The sequence below is a fragment of the Pezoporus flaviventris genome, unplaced genomic scaffold (genome assembly GCF_033815535.1).
Source record: "Pezoporus flaviventris isolate CSIRO_AGI_PZ_B2104156 unplaced genomic scaffold, CSIRO_AGI_Pfla_v1 ptg000079l, whole genome shotgun sequence".
NCBI lineage: Eukaryota > Metazoa > Chordata > Aves > Psittaciformes > Psittacidae > Pezoporus > Pezoporus flaviventris.
Window position 1 is genome coordinate 7038056 of NW_026892627.1, and position 17976 is coordinate 7056031.

At 38.7% G+C, this 17976-nt stretch overlaps 1 protein-coding gene across 19 annotated transcripts in view; it reads right to left on the reverse strand.

The window, feature by feature from the left end:
- KMT2C (lysine methyltransferase 2C) overlaps positions 1–17976 on the reverse strand; it is a 194437-nt gene that overhangs the window by 102455 nt on the left and 74006 nt on the right. For all 19 annotated transcript variants that reach the window (XM_061474341.1, XM_061474354.1, XM_061474359.1 and 16 more), the window contains 3 exons: positions 16292–16498; positions 13284–13423; positions 11456–11565 (listed from right to left, as the gene is read on the reverse strand). In XM_061474341.1, the coding sequence (XP_061330325.1) occupies positions 11456–11565; positions 13284–13423; positions 16292–16498 (457 nt within the window). The remainder of the gene's footprint in view (positions 1–11455; positions 11566–13283; positions 13424–16291; positions 16499–17976) is intronic.

Below are 17976 nucleotides of genomic sequence, written 5' to 3' on the forward strand. Positions count from 1 at the left end.
TACATTAATGGAAGTCAGTAACAAAATCTTTAGGGAGTTCAAAACTATGTTTTGCTAATGGTTTGATTTTGCCAGCTGCTGAGTACACCAATCTCTCAGCAGCAGTTTTCAGGCAACTGCCTGAAAACAAACTGATGCTGACACACTGATATGAGAACTCTTGAGTTCTAAATTCAAATATGTCTGTATGATCATTTTGAGGATGGGTAAAAACCCCAAATGAAAATCCATAATATAATTTACATTAGCAGGAAAAGCATTACTGGGACTCTTCTGATTGGAATAATCAAAACCATTTTATGACTCTGAATTTCATAAAAGAGTCTGAACTTTAAAGTTCTCATTCAAAAAAGCATGTGACCCACATCCCTAAAAAGTTTAAAAGACATGCTTAAATAAAATAACTGTTTAAAAGGGAAACTGCTACAAAACCAAATTAATGTCAATTGTCTAACACTTCCCAAGCAACACTACAGCTCAGCAAATATACCTACAACTTGTCCCATTGAACTATTTGTTCCTTTTATTCAAGTGTTATCTTTTAATGAGCACGCTTCTGAAGGCAAGGAAGATGCCTTTTTATTTCTGTACTACTCAAAGCATAATGAGGACCCGTCCTTGACTAAAATTAACCAGTATTAACTACAAAAGACTGACTAGTCTTTTTTCATAGATGTAATAATGGGATAATAATTTAAATAAATTTTTAAGTATTTTCATAGATTTTTAAAAGAACATTTCATTATTTCCTTGTTCCACATTTAAAATTTGGGGGCATTGTACTGCCATTTTCTTTCTCTTGTAGACCTTGAAGGATTACACTAAGGCTGCTGAGCATAGAAAGAAAGGAAAAAGACAGAGCCCAAGCATCTGTATTCTCATTTTCTACAACAAAGCACCAAAATGGGTCAGTCCCACCAGCAAACTGAAACCCTAGCTGAGAAAGAAGGTACAATCTTGATTTAAAAGACAGTGCTGTTTTTCTTTCATGGGCTTTCTTTGCTCTTCAGAGATCAGGTTCTCCCTGGTTTTAACACACATGCCCCCAAAATAACTTGGTATAGATAGATTATAAAATCTTGAGATGAAATGCCCAGCAACAGCATGCCACCTCAGTGTGAGCTAGTATGTCACTGCCTTAATGCTTAGAGTAACATTTAAGACAGACACCCGGGGGGAAAGGAGAAAGAAGAACATAGAGAATTTCTTTGGGTGTATTATGAAAAAAGTGTTTTCTACTCAAGTCATGCAAAAAGGAAGAAAAGGTCTTTGTGAAACACACTTCACCAGTTTGGAACGCACACTGAACAATTTCACTTCAGAGCTTTGAGTACATTATTTCACTGAATGTTATTGAATAAAGGAAACCTGCACTGGAAATTCCTTCAGGAACATAGGCCCTTTCATGTTCCTCAGCTAGGCTTTTCGGCTTTCATTGCTTGGGCTATTGCTGATTCTCTTTCTGTGCCCCTAGTCCATTTTGTCTGCTTCCTACACCTCACAGACTGCCCTTAGCATCTGCAATGCCTGTCGTCTATTCAGCATCAAAACCCTCTCAGGAATGTCTCTGTAGCAACAATCTCTCTCCCTTGATTCTAGTACCCTACTATTCAACATCTGGAGTTCAAGAAAGGCGCATTTTTCAAAGCAATCCTCTTGAAAAAACCCACAGACCGAAAACTCTAAGGCTTACTCTGCTTTCCAACTTCAGTGCCAAGGGAGCGCTCTGAGGGTGAGCTCCCACAGAGCAGCCTCCTGGCACCATAGGAGGAAACCAGCTGCAGCAGAAGAGAAAAAGGGATAGGTGAGGCTGAAAAATCAAACGTTTCCCTTTACAGGAAACCACACGAAGAGTCTTAAAGAAAGACGTGCTGCCTAAGCAACCTAAGTCTCTTCCTCCTCATTTGCTGCTGTGCTCCAGAAATCCAGTTATTATGGGAAAGATCATTTATGTAGATTTGCTGGCCAGAAATGACATTGTGCTACTGTTCAGGTCTGCAAAATTGCAAGGTAACCAGGCAGTGAAGTCAGAAAAACTGTATTCAGAAAACAGAAAAACCTGACCATTTATAAGAAGTCCTCTCTCACTCTGAACAAAGTTAATTACTTAAACCTAAAATGTATGTATTAGAATACACTGTTTCACTGCAACAGCTGGCAGGGGTTAAGCTCTAGCACTTTTTTCTTAGGGACCAAAGAAGCAACAAGCCACAGTTTCCCTCTAATCAGTGAGTTATAATGTGTACTGACAATACTACTTGTTATGCAGACAAACACATAGGATTGGGGTCTTTTTCATATACTTGCAAACAAACAGGTAGGGATACAAACAGCTGTTATTTCACAGAAGGCTCAGGACAAAGCTAATCAAAAGAAAAATATCAAAAAAAAAAAAAAAAGTAGTTTAAAAACGTAATCTTTTCTTCTGCTTCATCTGAGAAAACAAATGCTCCTCCAAAATGTGGTTCATAAATTAAAGCCTGCCTTCCTCTTGTAAATAGAATCAACTCATCGAAGATGATATAAAAATTAACTACAGCTAAACTGGTTTCCCACAATCCTGTGCTCCTTTTTCTAATCAATAGGTCAGAATCATGATGATAACATGCTATGAAACCAGAAACTACTATTTAGACTGAAAAGCCACTTTAAAGTACTTGTTAAGACTCGAATTCCCAAAACAAGTACCCAGAAAAAGCTCCAAATCAAATACCAACATTTTTGGTGCACTGATACTCTACTGTATCTTAGCAGATAAACAGGACAGTGTGGTTTATGTCTCTCAAGAAAGAAACATCTTCTGTTTCTTGAGATGTTAATTTTTAGAAAGTGCTAAATTGGGGATGTGTCATATAGCCTTGAAGTAAGTATTTTTTCGCATTTCTAATAAGACTTTTCCACTCATAAAAATTCCAAAGACCTTAACACACTGAAGCATAGTATTAGCTTTTCTGGAATGTTAACAGTAAATATATTAAATAATAGCAGAACAAATGAAAAATTATGTATTTCTTTAAAATTAAATTTTGGATAGGCCCAAAGTCAGACAGCTTAATAATTATCAGGCTATTTTTGAAACAAGTCTTTAATTAAATAGTTTCAGCTTAATACCTCATCTTTTATCCCCTTATTTTTTTCACTGGCTGGCTGACTTGAAAAGTTACTTATTGATGATAGCATATCTCACATCAGATAAGACAAATCTGAAATACTAACCCATCCAACAAGAAAAAGCACAGATCAGCTATTCATTCAACAAGCCTCAATTAGGCTATCACAATCAACATGTATAAACATTCTCTCCTTCACTAATATACACAGACTTACTCAAGTATCAAAGTATTCATAAGAGGAACAATTACACCAGGAACATTAGGAAAATAGATGAAGTTTTCTTTCTCAACAAGTGGAAAATTCAAAATTAACATCTGTTTCAGACCTCTTTCATCAAAAGTGTTTCATCTGTACATTAGCCACATTTCTTCCACATACCACTGCCTCTCATGATCAGGCAATCCTTTCAAACTTTTAAAGACATCACTGAAGATCCACACACAAGTGTGGAGTCTTATTATACTCCAAGGTATCCATACTTTATGTGCCAAAATAATTACAAAAAAACATATGAGAAGCGTGAAGTTCTTGACTCACGTTTACTCAGTTTTAACTATTATTTAATTTTCTTAAGTACCGAGAGGGATATTGAAAAATGCATTTTATATTGTACTAGAAAATGTGGTCTATGAGACAACTGGGGAAACTGAAAACTCTCTTTTGAAAGCAGAGTCCTAAACTCCATAGTTTTAAAGGTGGTGTGTTTTGATAGGGAACAAAATTCTTTACCTATAAAAACCACAATTTTGGGTTTCTGTGTTCTGCATTTCGCTGCAGGTTAAAAAACAGAATGCACAAAATACCACTGGATAACTTGAAACCAAAAAAATCACTAAAATTTTGCAAAAGTGGCTATGGAATTAAAAATAACTACTGGGCAAAAAAGCTATGTTTTTGCATAAGGCATATTAAATTACACTTTATTTGCTTTGGCTCCTAGACCCAGGTTATAGGTGAGAAGAAAACAGGAAAGGGTGAATTTTTCAATAACTCTAGTAATTTTAAATGTCAGCCTATTCCTTCTTCAGTCTGCCTGTTCTCATGTCTTTCCTGTGTCTGGTTCCTCTATTTTGATGTATATTTTTCAAACAACTCTTAAGGGACAACGATGTAAAGAAACAACAGTATGTCATGGTGAAGCTTATTTTGGTTCAAATGAAAGCATACTTTAATCACTGTTCATGTGATAATATTAATGAGAATTAAGTTGTAGATCTTAAAAAGCAGGCAAATAGCTGTTCTTAAACTGCTGGACCTGCAAAAAACCGAATGCACATACAGATGCCATGGCAGCTTCTGAACCTGAACAAAGGTTTACCAAAGCTGTACTGACATCACTTACGGTGTAAAAAGGCATTCCAGCAGAATTAACACATAGTAAAGCAAAACCAGCTATGATGATTTTAAGATAGCAAAAAGCAGCATAGTTAAGAAAGAGTAAGACTGAAGCTAGAAATGTAAGAAAAAGCAGAAACCTGTACTTGCCCACATCTACTTTACTTTTCAGCAAAAACTCTGATTTCTGCTCAGTTTCCTTTGCTTAGTTTATCTTACTCTCCATTTCATACCATCTTTGCATCTTACCACAAATATCTGGAGAAACACCTTGCTGATAAAAGTCTATCTTCATAAACCCAACAATATGACAGCTCCTTTACTATGGTGATTTATGTACTGAGTAGAGCACTTACGAATTATATGAATATTTAGTTAAGTTCTAGATCAAGAAAATCACTGGAAGGTTTTTTTTCCCTGCCTATACTCAAAAGAGTTGGAGTTTTGTTTGGTTTTTGGGTTGGTTTTTTTCCAAAACTTTAAACAGAATTACTCCAAAATCCCTCAAACAAAACATTGCAGAACTCAGAAAATACAGTTATGAAATAACTGACAGCGTTTCTGATGTCATCATCACGCTGTAAGAACAGTCTGATTTAAATTCTCCAAGCCACAAACGACCTGGCTTTAGGTGACCAAAATTCAAACCATTCTGGAATAGAGTAATTAACAGAAGATAATTTACAGTGTTAAATGCTACCAAAGCTGTATGCTTAGTCAGTATGTCTTTCCTTGAAAACTTGTCATCATCAGCAGGGAAACTGCTATAAAGATCTCAAGAGTAACTGTAAAATAGCAAGAGTGAAGCTCATGGAAATCTGAAACACCTCATGTCCCCCCGCCCCACTGCTGAACTGTTACAGTATTTCTGAAACATTCTAGGTACTGAATGAAACTACTAAACTGACCAAAAGCATATGAAGTGCCTTTTAAATGAGACATGCATCCCTATTCCTGTCTTTCTCTAGCACTCTCTGCCAGAGTTCTCCAAGACAGAGCAACCCATATAAAAGGTAGAGCTGTTATTTTGGAAGAATACTTCCTGCAGTACTTCCTTCCTCAGCTGCAAGACAAAAGCAACTACAGAAAAAAAACCTCGGTAAGATAAAATCAAAGCCACTCCTAAGGAGCAGCCAGGTAGTCGCTCCCAAGCTGCAGCAATGGAGTTGAAGAGAAGCCAAGTGCCTTGTGCGTGCAAAAGTACCATAAAAAACCTCAACAGTTGAGAGAGCAACTTCTGAATACCAGAGCTGTTCATTCAGTATCATGTTATGCTTCTCCTTGAAAAACGGGCAAATGCAGGGGACTCTACCCAGCAACGGTATGAATTATGATAGATGATATTCTTTATGCATTTTTCCCTGGCTTTAAGAATTACTAGCTCTTCCAATAACGAAAAGGGAAGAGGCTTTTAGAGAACCTAGGAGCTGCAAATCCTGCATTCTCTCTCTCATATATATATATAAAAAGACACTGCTACATGCTCCATTCAGCTCTGTTGAGGCATATGAAGCCAACACCATCCCTATCTTGAGGATTCTGTCATCCAAACACAGCTCTTATGTCGACAAACATTAAAACTAGCTGAAAAATTGCTACAGCTAAATGGGCACAATTCTCCACAGAGTATGAAGTTCATAGTGCATTAAGATGTTGATGGTTATCTTTATATAAAAGGAACAACAGAAGGAAATACCCGTTTAGCAAAACCAGCTTTCAGCTTAAAGCAGCACAAGTAAACTTACATAAACCACTAAAAACATAGAGAAGTCTCCACAAGGTAAGAAATGTACTGAGGTTGAGGGGTGAAAACACATTCAAAATATGGACAAACACTTTTAAAAACCCATAATCATTTTAAATGTTCCCCGACTTTTCCATTGGTTTATTTTTTAGGATGGTAAGCATCATGCTAGAATTGAGTCTTGAGCAAAGAAATAAAAACAGTAGGTGGAAAGGGCTTTAAGAAACAGTTTGTGTGAGATACTTAATATGCAAGCCTTGTAACATTGCCCCAACTTGGAAACATCTACAAACAGCACAATCTCCTGCCTCTGGGGACAGCATTCACAGGAATGCTGCCTTAAGAAAAAATTTGTCAGAGATTGCGTTACCATGTGAAAAGGGTTTACAGGAGAGAGGAGTGTCAAAACAGCAGATTGGTCTGAGCCTGGAACAAGGCAAGATAGTATTGATTAGCTGGCCTCTGTGCAAAGCAACAACTCCTACAGTTCTCAGCAATGATAACATGCCAAATACTGCCTGCAGAAACTCAGCAGGAGCTGAAAACAGCTGCCTTGTACAGGGAGAAGATACTGCCCTGATTTACTAAAGAAAAACAAAGGAGGAGTGGGAGAAAACTACAGCAATTTTTTAGCTGTCTGGCTGCAAGAGTTTGGTCACAAAGAAACGCTTGACTATTACTGGAAAAATGAAAGCTGTGAAGTAGATAAATATGCGAAGAGCTATGCAGAATTTCAAAACAAACAGAAATACGCATTTTATGCAATGGAAACAGAGTAATCCAGTATTTTGGAATGACTGCTTTAGATGTTTCATTATTCTCATGTTTTCCCCTATTCAGACTTCAAATAGATAGGAACCTCCTTCTTGGTTTCCACAATACTGTTTTGTTTTACTTTAGTGCCCTTGACAAAGTCTCCCAGACTTGTAAACTGCTTTCTACATCTTATCAGAAGAGAAAGCTGGCTGGGAAAGTTACTACTGCGCTCCTTTCTTGTGTACAGTTTGTTCAGAAGTGGTTAAAACATTATGTACTGAGTTTTCCTTCATTCCACTTCTTGAACTGAGCTACTTACATACTATGAGAAAAGGCAGCCCACCTTATTTGGGACTTTGTAGCATACAGGAGAGCTATGGCTAGAAAACGTACAGCAGACAAGTAGAGAAACAGAAATCTACTCAATACATGTAAAATAAATTATAAAGCACTATTTAAAATTAACTGAAAATATTTCAGAAACCACTCTTGTTAAAAGCTGAGCAGATGCAAGCCCCAAAGGCCTCCATTTTAAATTACAATGTCAGTAAGTTCACTCTTTCAAATAGCAAAAAGCAGCATAGTTAAGAAAGACTGAAGCTAGAAATGTAAGAAAAAGCAGAAACCTGTACTTGCCCACATCTACTTTACTTTTCAGCAAAAACTCTGATTTCTGCTCAGTTTCCTTTGCTTAGTTTATCTTACTCTCCATTTCATACCATCTTTGCATCTTACCACAAATATCTGGAGAAACACCTTGCTGATAAAAGTCTATCTTCATAAACCCAACAATATGACAGCTCCTTTACTATGGTGATTTATGTACTGAGTAGAGCACTTACGAATTATATGAATATTTAGTTAAGTTCGAGATCAAGAAAATCACTGGAAGATTTTTTTTCCCTGCCTATACTCAAAAGAGTTGGAGTTTTGTTGGGGTTTTGGGTTGTTTTTTTCCAAAACTTTAAACAGAATTACTCCAAAATCCCACAAAAACCTATTAAAGCAGTGGGGGAAGTAACTGCCAGGTCTGGGCGTTCAGGCTCTTTAACTTACATACTTTACAAGCTCCAGAGACAAGTATGTGAATTCTTATGAATGGTGTTGAGAAAAGCAGTGACACTATGCTTGTCACCTGGATCACCAGTTCTTCCTGAGATCTTTTTAAACTTGGAGAATGGTTCCGAGAAAAGCCATGACTCTTACTTGCTGAGCTAAGCGAAGCAAAGCAATGAGATCAAACGAGTCACCTATACTAGCTACAAGGGCTAAAGCACACCTACCACCTAACTGTGTATTGCAGCTTTTCCTTTTCAGTTTTTAAAAAACAACATGATGCACAGGATTTCAAACACCTCACATATACAGATGTATGTCTGTGCACTCATTAATATTAAATGAGAGGCAAACCCAAGACTTTAAAGTCAAAGAATCCAACCATGTCTAGAGAAAAGTACATGTAACAAACTGGTCAGGTGTCTTTGCCAGGCCTCAAAAATGACTGAATCAGAAGAAAGAACAGAAAAGGAAGGGAGGAAGGAAGGGAGGAAGGGAGGGAGGGAGGGAGGGAGGGAGGGAAAGAACAAAGCAGGGTATTTTGTGAAACATGGACAGATACTCTGTAGTACTGTATTTTAAACCTTCATCAAACATGGTCCAAGAAGGAAACCAAAATGAATTAATATACATACTTCAGAATAGGTCACTGAAATACGTCCACACAAGCTTTACTAATGCAATCACAAGTTCAGTGAAGCCCAATGGACATCTCAGCTGGTTAACAGAGTAATAAGAAACACTGTCATATTCAGTTAAAACAGACTGGCAAACAATAGGCAGCCTATCTAATGAGAAACATGAATGTAACTTAGGAATTAAAGAGACCCTCAAGGTAAGAACAGCCTCAAAATGCTCTCCACAAATTAGAAGACCTAAACCAATAGACTATACTATCAAGATAAAGTTTTTTATGTCAAAAATTAATTTGTACACAAACATAAGGGAAAGAAAATGTATTTTCCCAGCTAAGGAGAGATGTCAATGCTGCAGACCGCATCACAAACCCATGTCCTGCCAGAGGGTTTTCCGAGAAGACAGAAATTCCCAACCAAGCAAACAACAACTACAAAACCCAAAGCAAATCTGGTGGCAAGTAAAGGAAACAGCATACAGCTTGTTCTTATTTAAACCATTTTTCTGTATGCCCTAAGCACATATTTGAATCTGCATTGCCAACAGTATTCAGAACATTGAAATAGGAACCTTATTTTTAAAATGCAGTTACATCACATTAGAAAGAAGCCCAAAAGCAAAGCACAAGCAGCTGCAAACATGAAAACATAAATTAATTGCTATACCTTGAATTCAAACTTCTGAAGATACCTCACATAAGTATCTCCCTTAAGCTTTTCTACTATCATACAGGATAACCAGCATCTTATACATTTTTGTGTCTTCTTTAGCTTAGTCACAACTTAAAAAGCAGTTGAAAAATTATTACCAAGCACTACAGCCTGAACTCAAGAAAATACAGGATTACCTGGGCTCCAAATCAGTTATACGTAAACTCTCTGCGCAACCCCCATGTTGCTGTTCTGCGGTCAGGAACAGAGAACTACAGAGGAGTTTGCTTCTTATTTTTGAAAACTAAAAAACACCAAACCTAAACCAGAAAAATTCCCTGGAGTGACTGTGGGGATAAAGACATCCCATTTCATCTTGCTATTCCTATAGAATCAATTACAGTTGCACTTTTACTCTGCTCTCCCTGGGAATGTCATAAGAAGGATAAAAGAGAACAACCAAACCAACACAATTCTTTGCTGGCCAACTGCTGTATTACAGCAAACAAAGTTACTCAACAGTTTCAGCAAAGACTGAATAGAAAGTATGCAGAACGGCACTTGACTGAAATTTGTCTCATCTCTGCATTGCACTGAAACATGCAACAGGGGTATCTTAAAATTGTTTACAGCATTTGAGAAGATGAGTTGAGAAGCTACAGAGCAGCACATGAAAACACAGGGCTGAAATGAGAACTATCAGACCAGAGAGATGTGGCATTCTTCAAGAATTCTTATTTAAATATTTGCATTATGAACACCTACACAAAACTGAAAACGTCCCGAGGACATGAAGGTGAGGCACCATCACCCTGAGGCACTGGGGAGGAGAAAGGTACAGAAACAGAACTGAAATAATGAAAACAGGATGGAATTCAAAAGAGCAAAATACAAGCTTCAACCACTTCAGGAAGGATTTTGGTTAGAAACAAGAATATTAAAATAAAAATGACTATAGATTGGAATAATCCAATGGCAAAATGACTGCAAGCCACCACCAGCAGCCAAAACCAAGGAGACAAAAACTACTCTGCAGTCAGATCAAAAAAAAAAAAAAAAAAGTAACAAATTTTGGCTGTTCTTTTGATTATTTTTGTAACTTTGACACTTTTTCACACACAGACAAAAATGTTTTTGTATCTTTAAGCTCATTTAGAACTTAACATTGTCAGTTCCATTCATTCTGAAGACTTTTATTTTGAAAGCAGATACACAGAAATCAAATTATTCAAAGCAAAGCATTCAAAATGAGTAAAAGTAGAAGGTGCAGGAAAGCTGCATTATGTGGCTTGTATTGACAGACTGATTTAAAGCAGCTTTTTAGTGCACATAATGGAGAACGTTTAGTAATACATTTACTGCACCGTTTCTTTCTTTTAATGTAATGCATGAAAAACATGAAGACTCAAGTCAAAAATAAGTCTAAGCATGATCCTGGGAAAACCAGCAAAAATTACACATATTTGCTGATAGCATGTCTGATTAATACAGAAAAACCCTAAAATTACTCAAATAATCTACCAGACATTATTAAATAATGCCAAAAAATACAGCTACGAGTGGTAAAACCAGTGTGAAATAGGTCTTCTCATTATTTCAAAATGTTATCAGAGTATGGTTCCAGAAGCAGTCTGTCCTTTTCAAAGGTACCTACTTTCCAAAAAAAAAAAAATTACCATTTCAAATTAGAAGACTAGATATTTATAGATGTATTTCTATCAATATTTAAAGTAAAAACACGCTTTGTAGTAAATACTTTTTTCCTATACGAAACTGGTATGAAAGTAATTGAGACTTTTTTTTACTTATTTGAGTCATAATTTCAGAATATAAACTGACAAAAAAAGTATTTCCTCTACCTAGTGGGGCATTTACTAACCTGAAATCTACTTTTGTCTGTATTTTGTTTAGGTTAGTCTGGTACTTACACTCTAGTTACCTCAGAACTACTAATGACATATTCCATGCAAATCCATAAGCCTTTCTAATAAATTGCAACTGGAGGTTTTATCCTGAAGACCTGTGCAAAGAAACCTTATTAGAGCTGTGAGCTCATGGATCTGCATGTGAATATTTTTGATCATACCTTGTATTGTGTTATCTACTATCTTTTTTCAACCCCACTCCCTGTCTTCTTACTGGTTTGAGTGTTCTTTTTACTCACTTCTGTGCTCCCTGAGACAACAGCTTTGTCCACGTTCACCGATAGCTGCTCTTCAGTCTGGCAGACTCCCAATGACCACTCCGCACAGCGGTGATGAGCCCAGCAATGACCTAATGAAGCATGAAAGGAAAAAAGCTTTCATTGTAGAACTCTGTCAAGCACTTCCAGTACACATGGAACTTAGCTGTAGTAGTAAATACTTGCCAGATAAAATGAACTGCCTCTCTTCCTCCCGTTTTTCTTGTTGCAACATTTAATGCCCTTATCATCATACACTGAATATATTGCAGTTACTATCAGACACTAAATATACTGTGATTTTCTTGTATACATAACACACCTTCCTCTTTTCTCAAAACGTTTCTAGTTTTCTGAGGCCAGATTGGATGAGGCTTTGAGCAACCTGTCTAGTGGAAGATGTCCCTGCCTATGGCAGCGGGGTTGGAAGCAGATGGTCTTTAAGGTCCCTTCCAACCCAAACCATTCTGTGATCCCATGATGCTATACCTGATTTTGCAATAACAAGTGGGCTGTACATGATGCTATGACTTTATGATTTTATGTGCAAAGTCTGTGAGAAACACAGTTACATCTAATCTTGTATTTCACTGTAGGTAATGTTTGTCTATGTATGTACTCTTAACTCAGGATTCCCAAAGATCAGATACAGATCTGCATGCCCATGTAGAACATGTTCATATAATGCCTCAGAATTCTACACAAAACTTGTAAACATTCAAAATACAGCACGAACGGAAACACCATATAAACAACTGAGAAAACTCTGTCAATACAACACACACATTATAGAGATATAATCAGAAATCCAGAATTTGGAGAATTCAACAGGTATCTCTTAAAATAAGTTTCTAATTCAATTCTGGGAAAAAACAATGTACATGATACATACTTTCAAAGAAATTCTGTGACATCTTATAGTAGATTGGAAATGATGGTTTACATTAGCTGTTGAAATTAGGTTCTTGGTCAACTTAATCATTCAGCAACAAAAAAACTCCCCCCAAAATCTCTGTAAGGGCTTGGGAGGTCTCGTCTACAAATAACTTAAAAATCTTCAGATTAATAACTCCCTCCATCCACCCATAGTACAACAGAACTACTTAAAACCAGACTTCTGTTTGTTTTGCTTTTAATTAGACTATGAAATTACTTTCCACACTCATGAAAGAATGACGGTTATATTACTGCACAAATGTATTCCCATTTTTGCAGCAAAATATATGAGGGGACTACCAGCATCAAAGCATTTGGACATAGATGCTTTCTGAAGAAGTAATTCATTACTGAGTAAAAAGAAAAGTTCCATTAAAATGGAAGGTGACAAACCAGTTTTCTGACAGAAAACCTTCAGATACTGGAAACATGCAAGTCTGTTATGCCTCTACTGTTCTAGCAATACTGTTCTTTTAAATATTCCATTCCGTTATTGCCAGTAACCCCACCATTAGCAGCAGGAGATCAGGTAAGGCTACAGGATTAAGACTTTAAGAATTATACGAAGCTGTGAGTCATTTCTTTTTCTCCCCAGAACAGAATCATGATAGCAAAGATATTACTACCTGAACACCAGTTCGGCAATAGGTTACAGATGTTTAACCATACAAGCTGACAATGATTCTGTCCCGTACTTTGAGAGGAGACTATGCAAAAACACCACATAACACTGGCAAAAGCCTCAAAAGCATCATCAAACACTTGACAAACAGCAGAGCACAGAAAGCCAACAGCAGAAAAGCTTCACTCACTGTCACTGTAGCCACAGCACTACTACTGCATGAGAAAACAGGAGGATAGCAACATATCTTACCTGTTGGCTCAAATAAGGCTTGAACATCAATGTCATCTGGTAAGCCAACTAAACTGAGTTCATCCCAGAATTTGACAACCTGATCGTCAGAAGCAGTTTGGGTGCTTACACTTGTACATGATGCTATACTTGATCGAGATCTGTATCAGGGAGCAGAGAAACAAACTTAGAAGCTACCACATTCTTTGTTCAATTAGCTAAATACTTGTAAATGATCTAAAACTCAGGTAAAGTGAGTATCAATTTTCCAAACATGATAAAATATAAATCAACATTAACAAAAGTCTTTCTTTATCATACTTCAGCATAACATTTTTCCCAATAACAAAGTTGTCAGTTAAAGTTGCTGTTTAGTAGACAAAAAAAACACGTGGTAAAACCCTCCTTTCCCCAGACTGCTCTCTTCCAATTCTTCACACTTCTTTGTTTTTGAAGTCCACTTCTGTTTGTGTCATGGTACAAGCCCAGATGGTAACTCAGTACAGTTTGATATTAAAACTTTCCCAACCCTTGGAGTGGAGAATTAGGCAAGAGCAAGCAGTCTGTGTCACTCTGGAGAAGAAGACACGCAAAAGGAAGAAAAGAGAAACGTGTAAGTGATGAGCCTCAGCTGCAGTTCAATCCGGGCAGTCTGAACAATTGGTCCAGGGTGCAGAATTAGCAGTATCCTCAAAAAAAGACTGCCATGGACAGAGGTAAAGGGCCTAGAGGTAAGGGGAAGAAAAAAGAAAAAAAAAAAAAGGGCGGGGAAATGGTGGGAGAGAAGTGGGAGTAGGATGGTGTAAGTGAAAAATCCAGTGATACAAAGATTACTTGTGCTGATATGGGAGGATCTAGTTTACAACCTTTACAAATTCTAATCTCAACAGAAAACAATTAATAAAGCAGTTGGTAGCAAAGGTGGTGCTGCATTTTCTGTTAAGGTTCTTTGAGATTTGTTAACTCTCCCCCATTAATAAATCAGATGTACAACTTTGCTGGTACTTCACAGTTTCTGGAACTGAGACAGCACAAAACCACCTCTCTTTCCTGAGTGCTCTCCTGCTTCTAACCTCTAAAAACAGATAGTGAAAGATGACCCATCACCAATAAGCCAAGATATACAGTAAGCACTGGGATTTTTACCGGTGATAACTGTGCCTTCCTGAAAACTACACATGCTTTACTCCAGCAGTGACATTCAGAAATATGTGAAAAAACTTTTGGGGAAAAGAGCAGCATCCCCCTTGCACCACCCAGGAAATCTCAAAAGTTTTCAGTTATTACATGGTATCTTCATGACCCGTGTCATGACAGAAGCTGAACACCAGAAAGACCCCAAAACCTGTTAGCTCTGGCACTATCAACATTAAAACTCCCCATAATGAAACCCTGCATTAACCCATTCTGCTCAGCAAACCCTGTTCCTGGACATCAGCAGCATCCAGGGGAGCCACCTCTAACATTGAGCTGTTATTCAAAACACAGGAATTTACAAGAACGTTAAGCAAAAAACTAAACCCCAACTGTCATTATTATTCACATGAAAGCTTTCTGAAAAGATTAAACCAACCAAAGAACATCCCAATCTACTCTGCAAATTCAAGCTGACTGGAAACGTTTTCCACCTTATCCCAATCTTCTGTACTTGGCCAATTTTGTAAATAGTATTCCACATGCCTACAGAACAGAGGGACTGTCTGAGGAGAGGCAGTTTTATTAGCTAAGAAATGAGACTCTTTTTCATATCAGTGTCACACAGTGTGCATTTTTACAACACCGACATACTACATAAACACAAGCCGTGTACCTGAGCAACATCAGCGAGTACAAAACACACTGAACTCTCCAGCAGTAAGCACAGCCCTAGCTCTGGATTTCAGACACATCAGCCATGGCAAGCTCGACAGAGCTAACTGAACAAGCGTTAATTAAACACTTCAATTAATCATTCTGGTCAGGTCTGAGGCACAGCAGCACAGCACAGCACAGCACAACCCGGCCCGGCCCGCACCGCCGCAGTCCCTCAGGCGGCCGCGGCCCCTCAGGCGGCCCCGCCTCACGGGCGGCCGCGGCCGCCACCGCCTCCGTCATTGTTTCTCTGCCTCGGGCGGGCCCCAAGGGCTGGCGGCGGCTCCGCGTCCGCAGGCAATCCCCGGGCTCCAACGCGCACGGCGCCTGCCGCAGGCCCGCTTCCCCCGGGGCTGCAACCCCTCGGCCGCGCGTTCACAGGCTGCAGCTGAGCGCAACCGCGGGGCCAGAACTGTGTACGCAGGGTAGGAGCGAGCGCAGGCTGAGTTAAAAAGGCGCTTCTCCCATCCGTCACACCTCAAAAACCACTGCCAGACACACCGTGTGTTGCCCTAAACTTCGCCGCGGAGCTGTGTATACATCCCTGCTGGTTTTCGGAACTCCTGAAAGGTGGAACTGACCCAAGAGGACTCGGGATGCTGCCCTTCAATGGCTAAAAGTGCCCTGGTGGGAAACATGCCAATGATCCGAATTTCCAAAGGGGAGGAAACACGTGCTATGTGCCTGCAACACCACCATGCCACACAAGAGCCAGCTCTGGAGGGTAGGATTAAATCCTCCAACAAGGTGGGCAGAGGCTTCTAAATCCAGTCTACAAAACATATCAAGTGTCAGAGGGCCGCTGCTGCCCAAGGAAGTTGTGGCTGCCTCATCCATCCCTGGCAGTGTTCAGGGCCAGGCTGGAGACAGCTTGGAACAACCTGCTCTAGTGGAAGGGGTTGGAACTGGATGAGCTTTAATGTCCTTCCAAACCCTTCTATGATTCTGCTTTTGTAAGTACTTTTACTCCAATTGCAGGAGCAGATAATACAGAAGAGCCAGCTATTGCTATACAGCTTGTGTGTTGGGTCCCATTGCCCAAACTGACTAATGTTGATGACCCACATTTTCACAAGTACAAGTTACTTGCATATTGCAGTACAGGATCTGTAAAGACGCTTCCTGAGCTTCACGCAAAACAAAACAACCCCCCAATATTTACTGTAGAATGGACTTACTTCTTCTGTCCTCTCTGTTTGCGCGGCGCTGAGTTTTGTCTCGGAGTTCTCTCACAAGCTCCATCGGTATTGTCGCTGGCTTCGCTCTTACTTAAAGGCTGGTTTTTCCATGGGACAATATACCCAGGGGTTGGACTGAATTGTTTTAAGTCTCCTTGTCCTAATGAGCTCCGTTCTCCACAGTAACAAAAGGCGCAGAGTTGTTCGCTGTTAAAGGGAAGATAATTATTTCTTTTGGGGGAGGGAAACAGCACAGGATATACCATCAAAGAGCAACTTTAACTATTCCTATAAATAAATAAAAGCTCCCCCAAGTCCTGTCAGGTATCAAAGCTCAGCATTCAAGAACACTATTTCCAACTAATGTTATCTTAAAAGAGCTTTTTTGTTAACAAAAAGTGTGCGATTAACAAAACAAAACCCCTACATATATTCAAATTATTATTATAACCTTTTTTGCTCAAAAATTCTTTATCTCTAACACACGCTTGCTAAAAGGCATGGGGGGGGGGGGGGGGGGGAGAAAAGAATAGGAGGAAGAACTTGATTAACACCTCACACCCATTAAAAAAACTCAGTGCTACCATCATGGAAAAGGGAAAGCTCTGTCTTTCTGAACACGGTTAGAACATTACTACACATACACCTTTCTGTAAGCACATACACTTTATGTGTCACGCATTGTACAAATACTATACACCAAAAGGTTTAATGAAACATGGGGGTAAAAAAATGAACAATGACAATCTCACAGCAATGGCTAAAGTACCACATACCAGGGCTTACAACATATACAAATCCAAATATCCTTGTTTACTTCAATATTTAAAATCAAAATGATACCAAAAAGTTTTACTAGAGGGAATTTATATTTACAGAACTGTGACCGCAACAATATCCCTTGTGCCATTTGCAATTATGTTTTAACATGCAGAACATAGCAACAGCACTGAAATGACAGCTCTGACAGCACTCCTTGTGTCACATCATATGGAAGCTACTGAAAAATATTTCTATAATAAACATATCCACAAACTTCAAATGTGAAGTTCTGCAACTAATGCAGTTTGCATTAAAAGAAGGCCATTTAACACTTTTTTACGCTTAAATGAGCAATTCTGTTTTCTTCATATTTATGCCCCTAAGACCCCAAAAAGATGCCTCAGGGAACAGAAGCTTGGTTTTGCCTGGATCCCAATTAAATTCATTTCAGTGCGTCTCCAAGGTGGCACATTTGGGTTTGGCGCACTCTGTGTTGGGTGGATGAGTGGAGAGAAGGTGGGAGGCAGATCTACTTTAAGGCTAAACTCCTGTATAATAACCACTAAGGGGGGGGGGGGTGCCTGTACTTTTCAGCCAGGTGAGGCAAAAGCAGCAACAGAAAAAGGTGAAAGTAGAAAAGGAAAGTTCTGAACCAGAACAGATACCCTGAGAGTCCAGCAAAGCCCCTTAGATTTGATTTAGCATACTCTGGGATGGGTCTTTTTGCCCTTGCTGTAGAGCAACCCTAGCAGGGAAAGAAAAAAAACAAGGAAGAAAATACAAGTGGGTATGTAAAGTGTCTTTGAACTACTTTACTATTACGGTACTAGCAGTACCAGACAGTCAGATGTTAAGGAAGGGAGCAGCATGTCACAAGCCCACAATGAAGCTAAATACTTTTACACTCTATCGGTAGGATGGCA